At 37.9% G+C, this 16,618-nt stretch overlaps 1 protein-coding gene across 2 annotated transcripts in view; it reads left to right on the forward strand.

Moving 5' to 3' along the window:
• LOC101863377 (protein naked cuticle homolog 2) overlaps window positions 1–11,733 on the forward strand; it is a 92,923-nt gene extending 81,190 nt beyond the window's left edge. For both annotated transcript variants that reach the window (XM_005108296.3, XM_013088043.2), the window contains 4 exons: window positions 1,664–1,782; window positions 2,459–2,560; window positions 3,128–3,555; window positions 4,924–11,733. In XM_005108296.3, coding sequence (XP_005108353.1) covers window positions 1,664–1,782; window positions 2,459–2,560; window positions 3,128–3,555; window positions 4,924–5,797 — 1,523 coding nt within the window. In that variant the 3' untranslated portion in view covers window positions 5,798–11,733. The remainder of the gene's footprint in view (window positions 1–1,663; window positions 1,783–2,458; window positions 2,561–3,127; window positions 3,556–4,923) is intronic.
• The last annotated feature ends 4,885 nt before the right edge of the window (window positions 11,734–16,618 follow it).

Below are 16,618 nucleotides of genomic sequence, written 5' to 3' on the forward strand. Positions count from 1 at the left end.
TTATTATTATTATTATATCATGCCTAAAACGTAGACCCTACGTCATATTCATATCAGATAAGTAATAATTTGGCCTATCTGCGCTCTGAAATGATAAATGTTGAATGTTTCCCTTTTTTTCATCGGGCCTGGGGTGAAAGTGATATCCCCGCCAACACACATGTCGTTGTGATAAGGCATGAATGAGCGTATATATCTGCCGTGGAAGAGATCAGTGTTGAATGATGCTGTGTTCAGGGATGCGACGTGTTCTTGATTGCTGGTGCCGGTGCTCATTTCTGGACGCTAGGACTTGTTCAAGTCGCTCTTTCTGAATTTGAGGCGAAGTCGGGTTGTTTTTTTTCCCATGAAGTTCTTTCTGAAATTGAAGTGGAGATTTGTTTATATTTCATTTCGTTCTCTGTGAATATGATCGCGGGATATAAAATTTTGTTTGCTTTTTCATGTTGCTCTTTCTGAGTATGAGGAGAATATTTAAATTTGTTGGAGATGCTCATTCATAAAACCTGATTTTGTTGAAGTCTAAGCTGTGTCTAGTGTTTGCATTGACCCAGACCTATATTATATGTGTTTTCTAGGGAAGGACGACCTTATTGGAATATTGCCTGAGTATGTTTTGATTCTTTTATAACGTTTTTGTCTAAAACCGCCATGTTTTCTTTAGAGTAGGTGGTTGTTAGCTTTCTGAAAAGATGGACTCCTTGTAATTTGTGCTTATTTTTGTTGTTTCTTTTCTTATACGGTAATCAAGATTTGTTACTAACGAAATAGTTATCATGTTGATTTTTCAACTACTGATGGAAGTGAAAGATGTGAAGAAGAGATGTTGTCCGGTTTTAGTTTTTAAAAACAGTTCCGTATCCGTCCCATAATAATGACATACCTGCGGGTGGTTGGAGGGCGCCACTGGTAGGCCCTTTTTCTTTACTTTCGCTCTGTTGCTTCTGTCTGTCAATCTGTCTGTGTGGGTGGTTGGTGGGTGATCTGGTGTGGTTTGCTTCTTCTTTACTATCAAACATCTGTCGTCCTTTTCTCCCTTTCTTCTTTTTTATGTTTGTTACTCTCTTGTAACACCTACAATCTTCTGGCGCTCATATGACCTTATGCAGTTGCGAGCGCCATAAAACCTCTACTAAAGTAATTGAAGAGCAATTCTGAAACATGGTATGAATCTGAAAACTGAGTGGCCTCTGGTTCTCAGTCTGTGACGAACTTACAGAAGATGTGGGAATTTGGAATTTTGATCTAAATTGTGTCAGAATTTTGATTGTTCTTTTCACAGAAGGCTGTATAGTTTTGAGAAATTTTCTCTTTCACACCTTTGTTCTGACAGGGAACTCTTTTTTGGCATCTGTGGTGTAGCAATTTGGTGCTTTGCTATCGCAGGCAGGAGATCTGAGTTTGATTCCAGAATGGGGAAAATGTTTGTTTTTAGTTTTTCCCCTGGGATGGTGTACCCCTGTCTGCTATAGTTGAGCCCGACAGGTAGGGTCCAAGCCTGCCTCCTAAATTATCTAAATTGAGTTGAATAGGGAGGGGGGGGGGTGTTAAAAGACATAGGGCCTACATCTTTGAAACACCTCATTCTGGGTCTCTTTAGGTGTTAAACTCAAAAACAAAACACACAAAGCTTAACTCTCAAATGTCTTCTTTCTGTTTTCAGTGGAGCTGCCCCCACCCAAGCTGGACACAGATACGTCCAAGGTACTGAGACTTGACCACATGCGACTGGGCAAGAAGGAGGGGAAAGAGAACAGCACGCGCAACAACTTGAACATCGAGGTATGTGGTTGTTCTTCTAAGCCCTTCTATTTCATAAGACTTGTGTCTTCCGGGCTTCCCCTTTAAAAGAGACCAGTGTACACTTTGCCCAGATTCTATTCTTTCACTCAAAAGTTTAGGCATTTAGGTGGATATGCATTTGTTTTGAAATTTTGCAAAAAAGAAGTAGCCAACTTAGAAAAATACATTCCTGCTTGTTGATGTCAGAATCTCATTTTTTATCATGGTTTTCCATGAGGAGAAAGAAAGCAAAAAATAAGATTTGGATTTAGTAAAAGCATGGAGGTTTGCACGTTTCAAATTGACCTCAAGGACAATGTTTGAGAAGGTTTGTTTTGTTGTTTTGTTTTTTAGACTGAGAGGCGCTGTAGATGGCTGTCATGGTAGTGGTGAAGATGGTGTAACCGACAGATACAGATATAATACATTTATGTAAAATACCCAAAACAAAGAAAGTTTGTCATAAACATGGTTTTAAAAATTCCAGCGAAAGATATGTTTTTAAAAATCTGGTTAAGTGGGAAAGAAATGCCAATGTTGTAAATGCTTATCTGCCACTATGTAGGCCTACCTGTACCTCACTTTAAAAAAATTAGCATCTGAATAAAAATCCAATATGCATCAGTTGTGTTATTACTATTATGTCAGTGTTTTTTTCTTTTTTCACATATTTCAGGAGTTTGAATGTGGCGTTCAGTTAGAGGGATCTGAGAGCTCGAAACAAGAGTGGTTTTTTACTTTGTACAACTTTGATGGTCATGGAAGAATCACCAAAGAGGTTTGTACATGTCTGGCTGTCTGTTTTGTTGGTGTAAGACGGTATATTACGAGTCGGTAAACTTGGTTAGTGAAAACGTACTTCTTTTAGGATATACCCCAGGAATATTGAGGATGGCATGTGAAAGTGTAAATTTCACCATATCTTAACGACTTTGCTCAGTATATTATTTGGTCCAGACTTTCCATTTCTGTCTACTTCAGAATTGTAGTTTTTTCCCATAAATACTGTTATTTAGAATAAGCAACCCCTTTCCAAATGACTTCCAGAAAATACAATTACCACATATTGTGTTCTTGCAAAAACCCCTAAAAATTGGCATTTTAGTGGAGGCCTCTTCTACTGAAATGTGCGAAACCACCCTGTTTTCTTAGTGTAGCTGGGTTTTCAGTTTAGAGAGGATGTACAAATAGAAGGCAAAAAGTTACAGAATCAAATTTTTTTACAGTTTACCATTTTCGGATTAACTGTGTTTGGTGTAAGCAGACTCCAAAGTATTTGCACTTTTGAAAATATCCTGAAAGAGCTTACCCGAATAACTGAATTTGTTCTCTTTTATCTCCTTAGGATCTTTCTAGTCTTCTGAAGGCCTTGTATGATGCCGTTGGCTCTTCCATCAAACTCCCACCTCACGGAGCGCGCACCCTCAAATTGCGTCTGTCTGTGGGCCAGGAACAGGCAGCCCAGATGAAGAACACAGCCAACCTCAAGACGAACCCCGACAACCCCCAGGGGAAGACGGGGCTCGGGAAAGGAACCAAAGAATTCTCTAAGATGAACAACCTCACCCGCACTCACATCAAGTGCATCAATGAACACAAAGCTCAGTTGAAGTCTGTGGGAATGAACCCAGACCCTCCCGGAGTGGTTGCTGCTGAAGAGAGAGTGTCAGGTGGTGTAGGGGTACGCCCACCCCACCAGCCCTCGGCACCAGAACAGCTATGTGCATTAGAGGCACAAGAACAAGTGGAAAAAGCTCTCAGTAAACACTTGAGGCTAGTACACTCCTGTTGTAGAATTTCATACTTTACTTTATTTTTCCGATCCAATGGCCATTTGGGTTAAATAGAATTTCCTCTTTGCTCAGCTCATTAAAATACACAATAATTTGTTTGGCTATCTGGGAAAACAAAATTTTTTAATCAAGCAGTTGGCGGGAAATTGTCAAGTTCAGGTCCTTGTTAAAAAAATGAGTTCGCTCAGCATTCCCCCCTCTCCTCTTTCAGAATCTAGAATGTTGTTCTTTTGTAAAGATTTTGAACGTGGTTGGTTTGGATAATGATCTGCTGCCACCTCCCCCTGCTATTCATAATGTTCCGCAAGATGTTCACTCATCAACCTATCAAATACTTTCCTGGTAAAAGTAGACTAGAATTGTAACTTCACGGTCACGAGAATCATACTTTGTAAAGTTCACATTATCTGACTAAATTGAATTGTGTTATGCCTTCAAAGTATTACAGGGAATGTTCGAATAATTTCATGGTTGTAGATAAAAATTATAGCCACACTGTATGTTTTACCACAAGTTAATAATACTATTCACATACTATCTGATAATGTCTGAACATTTTTATTCTCCTTTCTGTTCTTTAATACAATCACTCAGATTAATTTGGCAGGGGATGGTCACTCTTGTATAATAATGACTGAATGATGTGGTTGTTAGTACTAATGTACAGTCATACTTTGACAAACTTTAAAATTGATTTTGGAAGTAGCTATATAGCCCAGTGCTGTTTATGTTGAATGGAAAGAAAAGTAATAAAGAAACATTGGTGCAGCATTTTCTTGCTTGCAGCAGTCTGTCACAACAAGTGACAAAATACCAATCTCCTCAACCCCTTCTGCTGCTTGTGGAATGTGATTATAAATGAAGAGAGATCATGATTGAGATACACCAGAAGTCCTGATCCTGATTTTGTGCTTCATATAATCCATAAAATCATTGTGTCATCTTCTGAATGCATTGTTTCTTGACTATATTTTTAAGGAGAAAGAAGTATCTTCAAGGTTTTTTTAGTTTTTTTTTTTTTTTGACACTTACAACTTTATATATACCTGGTATACCTTATGTACGAGTATTTTCGCTTATTAAATTTTTTAATGGTACAAGCGTTGTCTTCCATTTCCTTAATCATGAAAAAGTGTAGTTCTTTTCTTACTCAAGGGAAAACGATCTGGCAGTGTCAAAATACCTCAGATAAAATAGATTGTTTGGTCTGTTCACAGAAAGTTTGGAAAGTACCTCAAGTCTTCACACAAATTTTTTTTTTTTTTGCACATGGGTTCCCATTTTACATAACCAGTATGTTTTTAGATGTAACTTTTTAATCTTGTGACTTTATTTGATTCCCATACAGACGGCAACACAATGAGGCTCGTAAAGACAACAGCAAACAGCACAAGCGACGCCATCGGCACAGCACGGCTGTCCACTGCCCGGTGGCCCCCGCATGTCTCGTCTCTGCTAAGTTGGACCGTGTTGGGATCCCAACGTTTAAGGACAAAGTGAACCAGAGTTCAGGGCTTGGAGAACCGCAGGCTAAAGAGAGTCAGGATCGACGTAACTATTATCTCGATCTCGCCGGTGTGGAGAACACATGCTCCAGGTTTCAGAACAATCTCTCATCTTCACCTCTCTCAAAATCTGGGGCTGTGACAGCAGCCCTGGCGGGGGTTGGAGGAGGTCACCACAGGTCTCGATCGTACGATGTTGCTAAATGTGGCAACTGCAGTTACGGAGATTCGAAGCAGGAAGCCTCGGGGCGGGATGGTCAGGCGTGTCGCTGTGATAGTGCCCACAAGGATGGGGACAAACTCCGCACCAAGTCCAACAAGCTGAAGTTCGAACACCACCAACACTTACGCTCAAAGTCGTTTGACTCCCATGCTGCCACGCACAGAAAAGCGATGGCAATGTCAAAAGGACTGCCACACCAGCCTCACTCTGGTGGAGGAGCGACACATGCTAACCGCCATCCCGACCTTCAGATGCCGCCAGGTGTGCTAGGGGCTGGGCCTCCACCAATGACTCTGTCCCCACACCACCACAGAAGGCACCGCCACAGAGAAAAGGACCAAGAGATGGCCATGCAGCAGGTGGCACAGTGGATAGAGCGTGAGCACTCATGGGACTTGTCGGGAGGGGATGGCAGCGCGGTTCAGCGCCATGAGCATCACCACATTCACGAGCACCACCACCATCACCACTACCATCACTACTATGAGACGTAGTACTGTCATGACCATCGTTGTTAGATGTATCAATCTCATGGCATGGCAGTCACCTCTATTGCTGACATTTTTCAATGCTGTGGTCTTGCCACAGTACCATGGTACTGCTCATCACTTCCCCTTCAGTAATGTACAGCAACGTTGGAACCTAATCAGTTAAAAACAGATTTGTACTTTAAAATGGCCCCTTGCACAAGCTGAAAATGCATTTCGTACATTACTTGAGAGCAAAGAGTTTTACTCCAGTCCTAGATCCGTAACTGTGCTCCACAGAAGGTTACAAAGGTTACAACAGTGTACGTTCGACTGCAGTGACTTTTCGACATATGTTAACGAATTCACACAACCTATCGGTGCCAGTGCTAGATGTAGCTGTAACGTAACAGTCCATGTCACATTCGTTTACTATGAGCAAATGTCATCGCAAGGGCTTCCATGCTGGATGAAAAGTTAGACATACTTTTAAGACATGCTTCTGTAGGATTAGGAAATGTGGCCTTAATTTCTACAGCTTCCAGAACGTGGGAAACTTTTTTCGTTTTCTCTGCCGTCGCAAAAATAGTTTTGCCACCACAGTCAATTGTGTACTTGTCGATTTACGGATGAGTTGATGACTTTGGGGGAGTAAAGGAAAGATCAACTCATCTGAACTGATAACCATTCAAGTCTGTTAAGAAAAAGAGGTGCTGGGACCTGAGAAAAGATCAACTCAACTGAAGATTAACTCAAGAGAGTTAATCACAAGCAGAGTCGACTGTATAACTGATTCTTGTTTTAGTTACTGGCTGTTATGTTGCTATATGCTACTTCAGAACACAAACTGACAGAAGGGCTGTTTTTCATATGAACTGTTTAACTTATATATCGCTTTAATATTATGTGCATTTTATTGCTTCCAGGAAGTAGTGAATTCAGGATTTTCTAACATTTGAAAGTGAGCCTGCATTGACTCAAGTAGACCTTTTCGCCATGATATTAAAAAAAATAAGATATGCTGCGATAAGGGCATCAGAAGACCTATGACTTACTAACTCCCTTAAAGAGGAGAATGATATATTTGTGAAAGGTCAACTGTTGTGTCATATGGTGCGATGATTATTTCCTATTGCTGTGTAAATAATCTGATGCCTCAAACTAAGCGGTTCGCGTGAAGTGCTCTTCGTATTCTGCTATGAGAAGAAAACTTTTCTGTGACGGCTACAGAGCAAGGCTAAACCTGGAAAGACTTATGTACTGTACAATATATTTATTGGGACTTAAATCACCTGACAGGATATGTTTGTGTATAGAGTTGTGAAGAGAGGTGTGGGTACTGTGGAGATTGTGAAAACTTCCCCGCAAGGCAGTTAGCTTTAATCAGCATTCATCTACCTCATTTCTAGGTTTGTTTATAAGTACTGAATTTTTTTTATCACCCACGTCACTCCCTTTTTTTATCAGGGAGTAAAAATTCCCTGGCTGAAAGCTGTTCAATTTCTCTGTAGCATTTCAACATTTAGGTCCCCCAGTCTGGTTTTGTTTTTTCTTTTTCTTTTTGTTTCCAGATTCTAGAGTAAAGTTGTTGGTTTTTTCCCCTTCTCTGACACATTTCCTGTGTTCATTGTAATTATCTCACTTTTTCATCCTGTCATCTTGTCTCATGGTCCTTTTTGTGTCAGTTGCTTAGATATCCTTAAGTTTATAAAATTCAAGGGTTGCCTTTTTTTTAAACTGTAATTTTCAATCCTTACAAATGACGATTATTTTTTTATATTTCCTGAATCTTGTTGGGGATATTTTTATTCTAATACAGGCTAAGAATATATCTTTTTTTTAAAAATTCAATTAAGACTGTAGGCTATTAGAGAACTTCTTATTTTAACTTAGTACATATTTTGTCTTAAAATTAAGCATAAGGCTTCAGTGACTTCTTTTAAGTGAGTTGAGACACTTCAATGTTATTTCATATTGCATTTGTGCCAAATAACCTCTGTATGTTTTCTGTAAAGATCTAAACAAATATTCCTAGCATGCATAGTTTCTGTGTACATCTTCAGATTCACAGAGGGGCTGTGTTATTTTATGTGTTCTGGAGTTACTGGGAGCTATGCATGTTTGGACAAACTTCTGCTGTATTATAACATGTACAAAGTATGCAAATATATGTATGATATGTGAATAATATTCTGTAATACAGTGAGGTCTGCTTAAACCAAGATAATCCCTGATTTTTTTTCTTCTTTGTCCTTGTAAGAAAACTATCAATCAGTCAAAATGTTCCTGTTCTTAAACTGAAAAGACTTTCGAGAGTTATATCATCTAAATTTTCACTAACAACAACAACCCTCAAGTAACTCTTGTCAAGTCTTACGCGCTTCAGGATGGTGAGAACAGAAGTGTGTCAATTGTGGACCAAAGAGAGACGTCACCAGTGTAGCCTACTATTTGCCTTCATTTATAACACACATCAATAGACCTACACATTGTGTCTAGGCTTAGTGATCCAAGGGTAGTAAATGTATATCTGTCTCATGATCTTTAGTTGGTCATGGCCTATTGTCTCTGCAAAGCTAGTTCTCGCAGGCTCTAAGTATGAGCGCTTGACGGGTACGTGGTGTGTTTCATGATGTCACTGCATGGTATTAGGTGTTATCACTTCTCTAGACCAGGGCAGAGTACAAAACAGTGTACAGTACCGTGTGCTGATCTACTTTTTCATCTGTTTTGTGAGACTGTTTGGCAGTTTGAGCAAGCTGACATTGTCAAAGAAAAAGCATATGTGTACGACTGCAGCTCATATTGCAGTTACTGAAAGCAGTTGAAGAGGAAAGAACTTTCAAAAAGTGAAACTTGCCGTTGAAGAGGAAAGAACTTTCAAAAAGTGAAACTTGCCGCAAGCATGGTATTCCCAACTCTACTCTGTCAGCAGGCATGGCTATTCAAGCAATCTCTCTGAACAAAAATACTGCTAAACTAAAGAAAATCTGGCGTTCCCATAGATTTCGGTTTAAGCAGACTCTGCTGTATTTTAAAATGCTGGAGTTCAAGTACAGAAAATCCAAATGTACTGTCAAATATATACATACTGGTTCAGTGCTTTTTAACTAACCAAGTCAATGATCTGTTCTGCAAAGCAATGAAAACTACATTATCCCTTTGACTTCCGGACTTTCTTGATTGTCTAATGTTGACAGAGCTACTATAATTTGTATAACCAGTACTGGAGTCCAGTTTATTGAAAAGCATTGCATTTGTTACTGCTTTCTGTCAGATATTTCAATGTTAATTTTTGTTGCAAAATTATGACTAATAAAGTCTTGTATGTCTTAATGTAATGCGTTATTCTCCTAAAGATTTTGAAAATTTGAAGTGTGAAAATTTGGCGTTTTTATTTGAATGGCAATTTTTCAGTTTTTTAGTGGTGTTGCAAATGGCTAACAGCTATTAAAATGATATCCGTATTATTTTCTTCTCAGTATTATGTAGGACTTTATTAAAGGATAACTATTACTGTGTGCTTTTAAAAAAACCCATGGGACTGCCAAGTGTATAGACTTGTTTTTTTACAGTCAGAAGGATCTTATGTGTCATGATGTGCTGAAATCAGGCATACGTCGAATTTTGGGATGATGGAGTTATTGGTATCACTTTCAAGCTTGTTTATTTGCCTTGCTTTTGATGAACGGAATACCCGTTTGTCTTGAATAGAAGTTGAGATATTTGTGATTGAAGAGGTGGGGTGTGCCTGGTGTCAGAGGTAAAATTAGCGAGAAAATAGCCTACAAAGTTTGGAAAAAGCTTTAGTGACTTTGGCAATTGCAAATTTATAATTTTGTGCCCTTAGTCAACATTTTTTAAAAGTGAAATTCACACAGAAATGTGTTTTTAAATGGACATAAACGGTGTTTTAAGCCAAAATGAAATAAATAGAAATTTCCCAGTAGGAGGCAAAATGTCGGTCTCTTCAATTTCATTACTTTGATGAGCGCCAGATTTCACCACAACCATGATGCCACACATATTTAAGTTCACATTTCTTTTTGAGACATTCTAATATGATGCTGTTTCCTTCCACCATATATTTCAAATTTGCTTGCTGTTTCCTATTTGTATTTTTTAAAACACAACAGGGCAAGGGATTTTTTTTTTTTTAATCTACTCTGAATTCTTACCAATTTTAAGAGCAATTCAGTCTTCCAGTAGGTCCATTTATAGAAAGTATTAGTATTATGCGTGTTTTGAAAGGCCAATGTGACTGTCAGGTTCTTCATTCAGCCTTTTTGACAAGATATGTAGGCCTACTCCATATATGGTAGCTTTAAATTCATTTTACTGTCAAAGAAAGTATTCCTGTAAAGTAAGCTTTTTATATAACCACCAAGAGCCAGGTTTCATCATTTTTCATTTATTCATCATGGTTTTTGTTTAGGAGTCTGGCAAGTCCTGATTTGACAATTTTGGATTATGAATAATTCTCAATCCTCATGATTCTGTTTCTCCAAATCCTCGTACTGATACTCCAAATTATCCATTGACGAACTGTTCTCATCATATATAGGCCTATCATGCTTGACATTAGGTTTCAAAAGCTCTCTCAGAGATTTTTCGTGATTTTTCTTTTTGCTCATTTCTGTACTCGCGGACCAGTAGCCAATGTGTATTGGTCTCTTGCACTTTAACCATTTTGTTCTTGTTCAAGAAACCAGCTGGTATACATCACAACATTTATAAGTTAGGCCTATAGTTTAGTCCTGTCTATGTCTTAATGCAGAACTCAACAGGCATTCTTATAAAAATTACTTAAGTAGATGCCTAGCCTAGATTTGTCCCACAACAGGCTTTTTAAATAGTAAAAAGGATGTTGAATGTTTGAAGAAAAAAGGGAAGATAGATGTAAGTAATAAGTGTAAATGAGAAGAACTCATTCAGTAGATTAAAAATTAAATTAAAGAAGTTCAGAAGAATGCAAACAATGTTGGGAGTTCATCTGTTTTCTGACTTAATAAGGCCAACAGTTAAACTCCTGAACAATCCAATCCGTATGTCGTATTTTACTATAGTATCCAAACGACATGGGGAACTCTACTCTGTGCCACCACTTTCCAAAGAGAAAATATATACTCGATCCAAACGCTTTGCGTTGCAGTCTGTCAAAATTATTTTTTGAGAAATGCTGAAAGTTTCAAAGAGATCTTTGCACCAGAAGTATTCTAAAATGTGAAGAATACAACGCCGGGGGTACAAAATGATTGGGTTACGGTACAGGTTTGTAATATTTTTGAATGACAGTCACATGTGTCTCATGCTAGTTTGTTAGTGGTCTGCTCTCACATCCTAACACCCTTGTAAGGATTGATTACTTATCTTGCGTATGCATCAAGGGCCATCCTTTTTCAGTGATCCTCTATGTTGTATTAATAAATTGTTTCTAAAGTATGTGGTAATGATTATTTTCTTTTTACTGAGATCCTTTTCATGCTTCTTCTGTCTCTCTCTTGCATATTATAGGTACTGTGCAGTCTAGAATTCCTTTGACCAGGCCAGTTTTTCATCACCATAGTCAGGGGTATGTTAGTGTCAGTTCTTACTTTTTATTAGGTCATAAGATTCGTACTATTCCTTTTTTACTTTTTCTGCTAAAACTTTACTAATGCTTCAGATTAGCTTTGCGACTTTTATCCAAGAGTTTTCACTTGAAATTGTAACGCCATTGTTTGGATTAAGAAAGAAATTATTTTGTCATGTCTGTCAAATGTCCACCCATGGTGTAAAAGATATTTGGCTTCAGAGATTTATTTTGTTGATTAGATGTGGTATAAAAAGGTAACAGTTATTTTGTTACTCTTACTCATCAACACCCACATTTCTTTATATATAGCCTATATATGGCTAATAAAGTCTTGTCTTTTGCAATTTATATTTTTACGGAATTTATTAAAAAGATCATAAATAACCTACAAGACTGGTTCAAGTTTCACTTCTTCGAATCTTTAAAAAAAATTGTTCTTTTGTTTTTAGTAATGATGTTAATCAGGTTAAGCAACAATGATTTGTTGCAGAGATATTGCTTTTCGTGTTTAAGAAGAGATTTTCAGCAACTTCCGTAATCCTTAAAAGGTACTTTTGATTCTCAGAATGCCATTTGCTTAGTGTAAGATTCATGTGTCGGATTCCACATTTATGAAACTTCTATTCTATTTCTGATATTACGCTGTTCTTTTTTCTGAATCCTGGCATCATCCATGAATATTTCTTTCTCATATGTCAGCCTGTTTACAGGACCTACTTTTATTGCACAGGCTGTCACTGGCTGGTTTAGCTGAGCTGATATTTTTCACTTACGTTTGGGTCCCAGTTCAATAGGATGAATTAGGAATTGTGGAAACTTCATAAGGATAAGAATTTTAGTTTTAAAAATATTTGGGAGCGTTTTGTCAGCTGGACTATCCTAAAGCTAAAGAGTTTTTGTAGTTGTTCCGTTACACTAATTCAAAGGTATCGAACAGGAAATACATGGTTAGGTTAATTAATATTGAGAATGGGTTTTTTTGGACAAATTGTCAAAAGCAGTGACGATATATCTTTTTAGTTACATTTTTCAGTGGAAGTTGTCGCATAATCAGTTTTGTATTTATTTCTGCAGCCATGTTTTTCACGCCTTATCTACGCAAATCTTTTTTTTTTCATTATAGAGCTATGTGTGTTGCAAAGTTCAAAGTCCTTCTTGAATTGATTAAAGATTTTAAAAATAAATGTCAGATTGTCAAAGAGACGAAGCTTGACTTTTTAAAAAGGAAATATTGGTTACCATATCTGATTTGTACTAACTTTATGTGAGTTACATCTGGCTACATTTCTAGAAACTGTCATTAGGATGTAGGCCTATGTAGTTTAGGAAGAGGCTGAGGTTTGTTCTTGATGTTTGATAAGCTTGCTCTAAATGACTGGAAAGATAAGCCTTTCATTATTTCATCTATGCAGAATGTTTGAACCTGTGCCCATGCAAACCTCCATATACTCTGAATTAATCATGTACTCTTTGCAGAGCAATCAAATTTAATTAATCACGGCTATAGCATGTAGGATTTTGAGACGTTGCTTGTTGTCTGATCATGTAGAACCCCACCTCTCCCCTTTCCAATTCCTCTATCTCCATTTAATTTCGCTATCTCTCTCTCTCACTTCCTCCTTTTGAGTAGACCTATATCTTCGGAGTGAGCTGGAATTTGGTAGGAAAATCAAAATGGTTGTGGTACAATCATCAAATGAGAATCCATATTATACATTGGAATTGGAGTCTGATTGTGGGTAGTTGGCGGGTGCTCTGGTGTGGTTTGCTCCTTCTTTGCTATCAAACATCTATCGTCTTTATCTCCTCTCCTTTTTTGTGTTTGTTACTCTCTTGTAACAACTCTAATCTTCGGCACTTATACGACCTTATTGTGTTGCAAGTGCAGTAAAATTCTTACTAAATCTAAAACAGAGTCTGATTGTGGACTTGAAAAGTAGACACATTTGGTGAACTGACGTGAAATGAGACATGGTCAAATGGACATTGTTCCGAACATTGTGGTCTTTGTGGTTATTGTCATTATACACATTGTAATGAACTATTACACCTTTAAGCAAATTGCCATATTCTTTTATAGTGTTTTAGTTTTAGTAGAGATTTTACGGCGCTCGCAACTGCATAAGGTCATATGAGCTCCAGAAGATTAGAGGTGTTACAAGAGAGTAACAAACAGAAAAAAGAAGAAGGGGAGATAAGGATGATAGATCTTCGATTGGAAAGAAGGAGCAAACCACACCAGAGCACCCGCCAACCACCCACTTTTATAGTGGGGTTCCCTTTATAGTGTTGAAGGATGACTTGCAATGCTCTGTATAAATAAAGAACCTCTCCGACTATGCCATGACTACTAGAAAAAAACGTTTTAAGGCTGGAAAGATCCATATCATCAAGCCTTTGTCTTCCGACCATCATATTGGCATTTTGCAAGGATGAAATGTTCTTATTTTCTTTTGCATAGCCTATCTCTCATTGGTGGTGAAATTGTGGGGGATTGGTTGTTCTTATTTCTTAAATCAGATTGCATTTGTGTTAGTAATTGTATAGGTACAAGAAAGGACAAGTGGCTCGTCACACTTAGTTTTTCAAGATATCAGAAGTAACTTCAATTTTATCCCCTACTTCAAGTGTTTCTATTTCCTTATACTTGTAGGACTTGAACTTAAACTTTAATTTGATGCATGTAATGTTTTATTTGTTAAAATGTGACATGTGACTTATTTTGTCTTGTTGCTTCCCAGTTGCTTTATTTGAGAATTTAATAGGAGACAGAAGGACGAGTCCTGCATGTAGATTATTATGGTGTATTTTTAAACGCTGTTGCAAATTTTGAAATAAAGTAATGTAATAATTACAAGGAATATGTTTTGTTACCAATGAATTGTGTGTGATTGAGATTTCTTCATGTGGTTGACTTAATTTTTCTTCATGTGTGTTTTAGTGCCCTCTTGTGCTCCTGTTGTGGTTGGAGGGTGTCACTGGTATGCCCTACTTCTTCTGTTTCTCTCTGTTGTTTTTGTCTGTTTGCCTTACTCTTTCCCCAGCACATTATGTCGATGTGCTTCTCTTTACTAAGCAAACTCTTATGCTTTAAGCCAATTGTAGATTATTCTAAACAGTCAGAAACTACTACCCATGTATATATATATATAAGTGGGCCAAATGTCAGAACAGATCTAATAACGTCAACTGCTGTTATTGGAATACAAACTACAGACATTGAATAATAATTTATTTTGCTTGCTATGAAGATAGCCCCTTATATAAGGGGTGTTCTGTAGTATTATGTACCCTCACAGTTCATTCCTACAATTCATTATTTCAATCTCATGGGGGACGTTCATTGTGGTAGTTTCTTCAGCTGGCCTATTCAAATGTTGTCTGTCACATATTTTTGGTCCTGTCCACAACAAAGTCGATGCTGGTGGCTAAGTAAATTTGTAAAAAGTCGCCAGTGGGAGGAGGACACCACTGATACTGATAGGTCCTACCTCTATTTCCTTTTACCATGTTGTTTCTGTCTATCAGTCTTGCTTCTTCCCTGCTCAGTATGACCGCCACTGTGTTGGTGTTTGTCTTTAGTCGAGCTCAAAGTAAGAAAGGTGAGTGGTTGGCGGGTGCTCTGGTGTGGTTTGCTACTTCTTTCCTATAAAAAGATCTATTCATCTCTATCTCCCCTCCTTCTTTTTTGCGTTTGTTACTCTCTTGTAACACCTCTAATCTTCGGCACCTATATGACCTTATTGTGTTGCAAGTGCCGTAAAACTCTTACTAAAACTAAAGTGAGAAAGTGAATGGGTTAAACTCCCTTTTCTACACTGTTAGCTTATTTTAGAGGCTGGACCTCCGAATGTACCGCTCATCTCCAATAGAAGGACTGAGTCAAATGATTTTAGGGCTGAATGCGGGAGAAACTTTCCAAATGGTAGAATTTTTTAATCTTTCAGAATCCAGAATCGAAATCATGATCTTACGATTGTAAATATGGGTGGTACGAGGATGTCCCTGGTTTGCTGAATTTCTCTTCTTTTCCCCTCTTTTTGACTTCCTTGTTCTTTCCCTGCCCAAAATGATGAAATTTACTACGTGCTTCTTACTGAGACAAATATACTAGGCCTGTTGCATGTCCCACTGCTTGGGCTATAACTACTGGGTTGTTGTTTCACCTTTTGAAACAGATCGAATGTCCAAACGTTTATCTTATCCTTCATGATGCATTTACCTGGGGGAGGGGGGTGGGGTGGGGTTGAGTGAGACAAATACTGCAGGAAAGACTAAAATTGATGCATTTTCTGAAGTTTTACACCATGTCTGAAAAGGACTCTTGTCGGATTGCGTAATGTATATGGGTCCTGCAGGTACACGCGGTTCAAATGAAATATTAAAGGAAAAACCATAGAAACTCAGACTTCAGTCATGATACAAGTTTGATGTGGTGACGTTTTTTAAAAAACTGAAATAATTCAAGCGATGTCATCGAAAAGCAAAAGAAGAATTAAATGTCATTGATTCAAGTTGTTAAGGTAGCCTACTTTCAAACAATGTTGGCCTTTCTAAAGAATTAGAGTTTGTGCGTAGAGAATGCGGTTGGAAAGTCCCATTTCTTTATCATCCGTGTTTTCTTTCTGTCTGTACCCCCCCACCCCCACTCCAAATAAAAAGCAATAAAATATGAAAGGTCAATTGACAAAAATGTCGTTTGATTTTAAATCCCCATAGTTACTCAGCGGCAGCAGCGCTAGGTATAGTATTAATTATTTTGGTGTTGAGATGACTGTGAAAGATCAGATGGGAGATGTCACACCGAAATTAAAAGCTGCATTTGCCAAGCAAAATATTAAGCAACCTTCCACAAAATGAAACAGATACTATCAAACATCAATCTGTCACTGGAAACGAGAAAAAGAGTACTGAAAAATTACATCGAGCCGATCCTATTATACGGGTGCGAAGCATGGACTATGAACAGTCAATAAACAGCTGGAAAGAACAACTGTGGCGACAGAGTTGTGGTTCATAAGACGCATGCTACATATCCCATGGATTGCTAGAAAAACAATAAATGAAGAAGTCTTGGTTGAAGCAAATTGTAGAAGACAGCTTATGACGAATATAAGAAAGCGACAGGCAAATTTTTTCAGACACATAATGCGGAAAGAAGCATAGGAGAATATTGTAACAACAGGCACGTTTGATGGAAAGAGAGGCATAGGGAAAAGATACTGGGCAAGATGACAACATGGCTAGGAGCAGCAAGAAAATCAGACACCATT

The sequence above is a fragment of the Aplysia californica genome, unplaced genomic scaffold, assembly GCF_000002075.1.
Source record: "Aplysia californica isolate F4 #8 unplaced genomic scaffold, AplCal3.0 scaffold00676, whole genome shotgun sequence".
Taxonomy (NCBI): domain Eukaryota; kingdom Metazoa; phylum Mollusca; class Gastropoda; order Aplysiida; family Aplysiidae; genus Aplysia; species Aplysia californica.